The sequence below is a fragment of the Tympanuchus pallidicinctus genome, unplaced genomic scaffold (genome assembly GCF_026119805.1).
Source record: "Tympanuchus pallidicinctus isolate F22 unplaced genomic scaffold, pur_lepc_1.0 scaffold31, whole genome shotgun sequence".
Taxonomy (NCBI): domain Eukaryota; kingdom Metazoa; phylum Chordata; class Aves; order Galliformes; family Phasianidae; genus Tympanuchus; species Tympanuchus pallidicinctus.
The window spans coordinates 3,436,348-3,445,182 of NW_026294749.1; the positions used below are offsets into that span (position 1 = coordinate 3,436,348).

General features: G+C 47.0%; 1 protein-coding gene across 1 annotated transcript in view; it reads right to left on the reverse strand.

Moving 5' to 3' along the window:
- DUSP22 (dual specificity phosphatase 22) overlaps positions 1–1,941 on the reverse strand; it is a 41,954-nt gene extending 40,013 nt beyond the window's left edge. Inside the window, exon 1 of the mRNA XM_052697597.1 lies at positions 1,805–1,941. Coding sequence (XP_052553557.1) covers positions 1,805–1,825 — 21 coding nt within the window. The 5' untranslated portion in view covers positions 1,826–1,941. The remainder of the gene's footprint in view (positions 1–1,804) is intronic.
- Between the last annotated feature and the right edge of the window lie 6,894 nt (positions 1,942–8,835).

Consider the following 8,835-nt stretch of genomic DNA (forward strand, 5'->3'; position numbering starts at 1 on the left):
GACAGAAAAAGAGGAGGGGACCATGCCACTGAGAAAGGCTCAGCATCCAAGAGCAGCAACAGCAGCTGTAGCAGTCTGCAGAGTTTCCCTTTCCATACCCCATTACGGGTATCACCACTAATCCTCTTTCCTTGGCTTCAGTACAGAAATTCTCTGAATGAAATAATCCAGCATTGGATAAACTGCTTGTTTCCTTTTATTGCAAAATACAACTGCCACATACACACAAAAAACCACTTTAGCTGGAAACTAAGGTAATTTGCGTTGACAGACTACTCCAAGCGGAGCAAACCCAACAGCTGATGAGTCCACACCTCTCTTCACCTCTCCGGCTTTCGCTGACTCACAAGATCAAAAGGAACAGATGATCTAGGCGTACATTCTGAAGGTGGCCCGTACCAGACCTGCACACTGGACCCCTGCAAAAATAAACCTGTACCCAGCATGACCATGGCCTCCTTAAAGGAGTCAGCTCCTCCAGACCAATGGAAGTTTCATCCTCATGATTACAGAGGAAAGAGAGAAGAGAAAAACTAACGTGGTGCTCTGCTTGAACTGAGCACTCTGGTTGCAACATACCAGGACAACACATAACAGATGCAGAGTGACCAAATTTCCCTGAGTCATGGACTGTCTGCTCACGGAGTGCTGAAGCAAGACGCTGAGCAAAGAATGCTCAGGTTGAAGGGGCTGAGAATCCTCTTTCTTCCCCTGGAAGAAAGCATCCCACATCAAAACACTGAGAGTGGCAGGATAACTTCAAACATTCCTGGAAAAATACTCCCAACAGTGTGGTGGATACCCCATCTGAGCAACCTGATCTCACTACAGGTATCCCTGTTCTTTGCGGGGGAGTTGGACTAGATGGCCTTTAAGTGCTCCTTCCAACTCAAACGATTCTATGATTCTACCACCACACTTTAAAACCAAGAGTTGAAGAGAAAGACCAGGGGAGGCGTTGCTCCTATCAGTCAGCTGGATTAACCAGCCAGGCCTTCTCCCCGCCTAGATTCTCTTGTCCCAAGGTGTCTGCCCACAGGATGAGGGGCACCCCAGGCAAGAGGAGCACCAAGCACCGGGATGTTCACCAGCCCAACCGACGGCAGGATGGAGCCGCCACAGCCGCTCAGGTGCCCATCTCCAGCTCTGCTGCTGGCGAGGCCACGCTCAGCGCGAGGCTACTCCCAAAGCACTCGGAGCAGGATGTTCGACAGAGATGACTCAACTTCTCTTCCTTGCAGCGGGCCGGTTACCGCACCTCCAAACCTGCCTCAAAACAGAGGCGGAGATGCTGACAGGAATCGCAGCTGCCCTTCGACAACCGCACAAGGCGCTAGTGGGGCGAGCGCTGACAACGAGCCCCCGCTGCCCAGAGGCCAACACCCCGAGCGGCGCAGATCCACTCTCCTGCCTCACCGCGAGCTCCAAGAGGCTGTCCTGCCCCGCGGGCGGGTGACAGCCGGGACTCGGGGCCGCGCGGGCCGCTCACGGGGCACCGTGCGGGGAACCCCCGGGCGGGCACGGCCGAAACCGGCCCTGCCTCCCCCACCACCGCCCCGCCGGGGCCGCGGCCGGGCAGGAAGCGCGCCCGGGAGACGCGCGACCGCGTCCCTTCCCCCAGCCCCGCAGGGGAGGGAAAAACAACGAGAAGGAAACCGAGAAAACCCCGAGAGCCGAGGGGAAGCCCTCCCGCCCGCCGCCTTTGTTCCGCGGCCAGGTGCCGCCAGCAGACAAAGGCGGGGAGGCGGCCGCCCCCGCGCACACGCACTCGCCCCGCGGGTCCGAGGCCGACGAGCGGCTTTACCTTGTTCATGCCATTCCCCATGGCTACCCCGGCCGCCCGCCGGCGGCGCACGGGACCCTCGGCGGCTGCCGGTTAGCGAGCGGCGGGCGGCGGGGCGGAGCGCATGGGGCAGGGCCAGCCGGCGGCGGCCGGGCACGAGCGGACTGTTAACGAGGAGAGCGGCGGGGCGAGGCGCGGCGCATCACCCCCGCCCCGCCGGGCGGGCTTCCGCTCGGCCGCCCCCGGGAGCGGCGAGCCGCGGGGCCGGGCCGCCGGGAACAGCCTGCCGCCGCCGCTGCCGCCGCCGCCAAACCCCCCCCTCCTCCCCCCACGTGCGGTACAGCCGCGACGCGCGGGCCGCCTTGGGGCTTGTAGTCGGGCCGCCTCGCCGCCAGAACTACAGCTCCCGGCCTTCCCCGCGGCGCCGCCCCACCTGTAGCGCCCGGCGGCTGCGCCTCGCCGCTGCGGCCGTGAGTGAGGGGTACGGCCGTGGCTGTGAAAGGTTGGGTGGCTCAGGTGCGCGGTTGTGAGAGGAAGCGCGCTGCTGTGCTGTGCGTTTCTGCAAGCATCGGTGTGACGTGGATAATGTTTTATGTGAATGTTTACAACGTCGCGCTGTAGGCATTTGCACTGTTACTTGCAACCGTTGTTCTTACATAAGTATTATACTAAAACAAAATATGTGCAGTAGCAGAACTACGTGGATCACAGAATCACAGAATGACTCGGGTTGGAAGGCTCAGGCTGCCCAGAGCCCCGTCCAACCTGGCCTTGACCACCTCCGTTGATGGGGTGTCCACCATCTCTCTGGGGAACCCGTTCCAGCACCTCACCACTCTCTGAGTAAAAGATTTCTTCCTAAATCTCCCCTCTTAGTTTAAAGCCATCCCCCTTTGTCCTGTCACTTACAGAGCATGTAAAACACACCCTCCTTCCTGCTTATAAGCTCCTTTCAGGTATTGGAAGACAACAGTATGGTCTCCCTGGATCTCTCCTCCTATTACCTGTTCCTCAGAGATGCTCTCCGATGCCATAATACCACCTGCCTGCAGGGCATGCTTCCTCGAGGCCAGATGGTGGAAGGATGAAGAATGGTGGTGCTAAGAGGCACCAATGCCTGTAACTGATGGATGAGCTCTAGAATGAGGGACAGAAAGTGATGAGAACACAAACATAGGGGCAGAGGTTGCCAGTGCTCTCAGGGAATGGTGTTACAATCTCCAGCTGCATCTAATCTATCTCTGAGCTGACGGCCACACATCCTCCATGCTACCCTCAGCAACATGAGTGCCTCTGAAGCAGCCCCCAGCACTTCTCTGACCAGTGGAGACCTATCTCAGAGATGTAGGACAGTGGAACCAGCAGTGGCTTGTCATTCAATTGCATCTTCAAAAGCTGGTGCTGTTCCACTGTTCCAGCAGTGATACACTTTAGTTTAGCCATCATTTAGTAAACTGGGACACCTGCCTGGAGATCTGGAAAGCTCTTGCCTTTACACAGCCATATCATCACCACAGATGCGTAGTTTTAAGGGAAGGTAATATGCTTGATGGCAGCACTACAGGAGGGGCAAAGCTTGTGACAGCTGAATGTCAAGCTGCTCCCAGGCAGGTTTCAGCCAGCACCCATGGCAATGGTGTGCCAAGTGATTGCCAGGTGAGGTGCTAGCAACAGGTTTGCTGAGTAATCTTATCCTGACTTTTAAGAGGAAATAAATCATCGTGAGCTGCTGAAGCCAGGCCAGTCTTGTACGTGGGTTGGGTAGACCTGGGAGCACTTCTGAACTACACCTCAACCCATACAAGGATAAGCTCAGAGCTCCTCTGCCTTCCTCGGTTTCTTCCATGGGACTGTATCAGCTTGTTAGTAGGAAGCCCTCTCATGCTTCAACCTAGACCATTTAGAACCTTGGCTTCACTGTGGAACATCTCACATACAGCCTCTGGCACTGACCAGCATGTCTGGTCCATGTCTGGTTCTGCTGCAGCTCACAGCAGAACACACCTGAATCTCCCCCTTCATGAGTTTATGGTAAATGTCACATCCCTAGCCACAAAAGCATCAGAGCAGCTCTCTGAAAGGCTGGAAGGATAGCTACTGACTTAATGTATTTCTCTCCTCCTCAGTCCTTCCAAAAAGCATAGTATTCAGCTCTATCACAGATATTAGCTTTAATATTTCATTGGCAAAGCTCTCTAGAATGTAATTTACTCTATTCTTAAAACTCATAATATGACTGAGGTCCAAAGGGTATGAATCGCTGCTTGCCATAACTAAACCCATTACTGCCTCCTAAGTGAAGGAGTTCTTTGCCAGCAACCCTTGCAAATGCTTTCTGTTCATGAGACAAAAGGATAAGCAATTAACAATATTTCTGATTACTGCAGGCATCTGTACTGTGCTAAGAGGTTTGTGATAGCTGGAAACCCCTGTGCTCAATATGCTGAAAGTCTTGTAAGGTCACTTCCATTATCCAAAAAATGGTGGTATTTCTGTCCTTTGCAAAGAGGGCAAGGCATGTGAAATTGCTACATTGACTTAGGCAATGCAGATGGAATACCAGTACATCTTGCTTAGTCATCTGACATTTTTTCTGAATGGGAAGGGTCATGCAGTCTTCTCTGTTTTGCTTTCAAGTTTCACGACTCCCTTCAGCCTACAGTGCTTTCCATCAGTAGAATTTCATTGCATGTGTATAGCTTTCTACTGCGAAAGAGCAAAAATCAGAGTGGGAGAGTGTAACATACCAAGATTCAAAAGCAGTGGGAGGAAAAGCATTTATCATGATGTATACATTATCTACTTCTCTTCCCCAGCATTCTTAGAGGGGTAATCCTGATATTGTTGCCAGATTTGTCTCTCCTGCCAATTATTCCATAAACTGATTGTTCTAATTCTTCACTGTTGTTTAAGAAATTATCACATAATCCTTGGTGTTCATTCTGCAGGTCTGAATCAACATACAGTTGTTCAGTGATGGCCCTTCCTCATGCTATTCCTTGAGCTTAATATCTGCATTGTTTTTAATGCTTTGAAAGTCCTCTTTAAAAAGTAAGCTTTTCTTAGATGACTGGACTGGATGAATAAACCAACTTGCAAATAAGAGCAAAAAGCTCTCAACAAATCTCATAGCTTTCAGTATCACTGAAAAGAAACATCATTTAGAATCACAAATCCTGAAGATCTGGGATTTTTCTACCACTCTGTGATCTGAGGATGGTAAACTGAGTAAACTCTACTTCTTGACTTGCAGGCAAGTGCTATCTGGTGATGCAAAGAGTTCAGCAGCAATGATCATCTTCTTTGTATATATCTGAAAACTAACAAACAGGAGTGAACTGGTACTGAAACTAAGCCTTCTTAAATTAAAAATAAGACAAAACTTCTGCCTCGACAGTGCGTAGAGTTTGCTATGTTGAAAAAAAAAACCAACAGAGTAAATACTCTCTTCTTATGTTTTGGTCTTACTTTCTGTAAACCCTGGATTGCTGAGCTTGCAGTTCAGCCATGGGCAGGAGGCATCTCAGCTATCCATGATCTGCCAGGAACTGATAAGACCTGGGTTGGGTTCCCCTGAAGTGGCGTCACAGCTCAGTTCTCAGAGGTGGCAAGAAGAGAGATAAAAGGGATGGCTAATTGGAAATAGTCCGTTTTCCTCCCAGATGGGCTGATTTGACAGGAAGGAACTGTTTCATCAGAAATAAACAACAGAAAACTTTAACATTCATAAATAGCACTGGTCTTGTTTTCTACGTGTGCTAAGAGGGTGTTCAGTAGAAGGAAAAGAGTGAGGAAGACACTTTGCCTCTACTTTGAAAACTTCTACTTGGTAATTGTGCTTATGAACATTGCTAAAGCATTTTAGAGCTGTTTTACTGGATAGAAAGGATGGCCTCCTGATTTACTGCCATGTATCCCCAGAGCAGAATTCATTCATCATTTTATAAATTCAGTCTTAAGTCTAAATTTGGCTTCTATTATGTCACTGTGAAAATGCAGTAACTCCCATCAAAAACAATGGTGTGGCAGAATATTTTACATACTGAAACTGAAGGGAGTTGACACTGTGGCTTGCCTCAGCAAAACTCAGCTTTCGGAAGCTGCTTGCAACAACCAGAGTAGCTGGGAGCCCATAGTCTCCTGCTGCCTCACTCTCCTCTTCCCACCCCTTCCATTAATGGACAACACCAACAGAATACGGAGTGTGCCAGGATGGAAGGGCTGAGCCAGCAGATGAGGCCAAAGTGGCACAAAGGAGGGTTTTGTGGAAGGCAGGTCTCCCAAAAAGGGAACTGGTGATTCAAACAGGAAGAACAACGCTAGACAATGGCTGAGAAATCTGTACAAGATCATTTAGATGTAGGACAGCTGCCATGACAACTGTGTACAAAATTACAGCACTTCTGTGCCTCTGAACCCGCCAGCAGTCACTTTGTTTGTACGTACTGAAGGCTTTAATAAGAGTTATTCCAGCTTAATAATGAGGGATTGCAAACAAAATGTCGATATTGGGATTGTTGTTGGCCTAAACATTTAGAAGATAGAACAAGGAAAAAAATAACAAGCCTTGAAAATTCTGGTTTCACTAACTGGTTAAAATATACGTAATTTCTAAATCTTTAAAGCAGCTATCTCATACTGCTTTGACTTTGTTCCATATATTTACCACGTCAACACTTTCACCTCCAATGCTTATATAAGAAAGAAACTCGTCCTAGCAGGCCTCCTTATTTTTCATTGTGAGACGTTAAAAAAAGAGTACAACATTTTCTATCAATCCAGGATTTTTATTCTTTTTTTTTTTTTTTTTTTTTTTTTGTAAGGAGTAAAATATTTGATCCCTAAAAGCAAAAGTCATAATTCAGTAGGAACAAGGCAATCAAAAGTGCATATTATTGGTTACTAAGAATAGTTCATTGCTGAGTGTGAATGAACATATCCAAACACATTTCTTCGATAAGCAACATATGTATTTGTTTCTTTGGGCACATGTCAAAGTGTTCTCACATGGAAATGCAGCTTTATAATAACCTAAACACTGCTTCTAGGTCATGCATGTGAAATCCTAAGAGAAGAGGGTATTCATGAAACCTTTCTGCAGGAAGCCTATAGACTACAATATTCATTGAATCTTTCTTACATAGGGCTTGGAAACTTTGGAGTAGAAAGAGATCAGTTTTGAAGTTCCCACAGAAGCTTGGTAACCACCTTAGTTCACACCTCCACTGAGAGTTAATTCTGTATGATCCGCTCAGGTGGGGAGGAATCTCTGAAGTAGCCCAGAAGAAGCTGTGGTGAGTGCAAGGAGATAATTCCCCAACTTCCCACAGTCACACGATTTACACAATTTAGGCTGTGGCATTCAGTAATTACCTCCTACCTCCAGCCAAAATTCTGGGCAGAGATCTTTATTCTGATGTCACGTTCCCAGTTCTTTCTGCTTAATGGGATATGTCTTAATATTTCCTGTATTTGGAATGTTGAAAGCAATTAGAGCTACAATTCTCCATTGCGTATTTTGTTTTCTCTGACAAAATATTTTTGTGTTTAGGTATAAAAAAATGTGCTTTGTCCATAAGTATACGGCCACCTCAGACGTAACTTCTAGCATCTTTGATAAGTAAGGTTGCATCTGTACGACTGGATCAATATGATTACAGATGTATCTGAATTATGCCAAGTTCTGGAAGTAGAAGCAACGCCAAGTCTTCAAATGTTATTGTTTGCCTGAACATCCTTCTTGTGCTTCTGCAAGTCCTGTTGGTTTAACATTGCCTTCTAGCATTGCAATGTCTGCTGAGCAAAGCATCAACTGCTGACAAACTGTATCTCACTGATGTGAGATGTAAACCCATATTTTCCTGCACATGGCTTAAATTCATTAAACTAAAGACACTTTCAGATATAATATTCCATATGCACGATATTCCATATCTTGCAGGTGCAATCATCAGTTTAACATTAAAGTTATGGAACAGAAGTTAAGAATTAGTAGTTTGGGATGGATTCAATTTGCTTTAAAGTTGACAACTCTTTTTCTTTCTTTTCAGTCAGTGTCTTTCCAAGGGGAAGATGCTGTTTTCCCTGTAAACACTGTGTTCTTTAAGCTGATGCCTGTCTCATTCTGCACCTACTGGACACACTACAGTTCCAGAATGTACTGTTCACAGATGTCTCTGAGCTCATCAAGTGTTTCTGTGCTTTATTTGGTATTTTGGAGTCTCAGTCATTCCTCATGCTATAGAAACAACAACATCTAGCAAGCTTCTAACTTGTGGGAGGTTAATTTAGTGTGTTTTTGTGGTCTCTTCTGAGGTTTTTTGTTTGTTGTGATCCTTTAGTCCTTTGCCTGGGACTTGCAACATTGGTTCTCAGGTCAAATCTTCTCTGTAGTTTCACTTTCCTTTGTGACTACAGCTTAGATCAACATTCTTGTATGGTTCATTTTACATAAGGATGTAAGAGCAGATGAAGTAAGTCATAGCATAGATCTATATAGCTCAACATCTCTCAAGAGTGACAAGTAATGGACATTGTGGGAAACAGGGTGAGTACACAGGGTTCCTTCCCTTTTTATATCTTCCAGTTTCTAGCAACCGGCAGTTTGGTTTTGTGAGCCAAGAACCACACCCAGTCCCTGGTCTGAATGTTAAGCTTATGTTATTTTTTTTTAATAGTAGCATTCACAGTGACTCCAAGATCTCTCTGTTGAATGTCAACGGCTCATTCAGACCAATCTGCATTTCCTGGGGCTGTATTTTTCACAGATGCACAGTTATCACAGATGCATTTATCAGCATTGTATTTGCTTTACTATTGTACTGCTCAGGCAATTGCTGTGAAACCCCCGTGCTAATTTGTCAGGCAGCTTTTCTTATTGACTAGTGGAAATGACTTTGTGTCATCATCCACCTTAGCTATCCACTATCTTTTCCAGGCCATCTGTGAATGTGTTGGACAAAGTAGGGTCTGGCAGTCTCCTTTCCCTGCCTTCCTCTTCTAACTTCCTTCAACTGTGAAAAATGACCAGTAGCTCCCACCTTTGCTTTTCA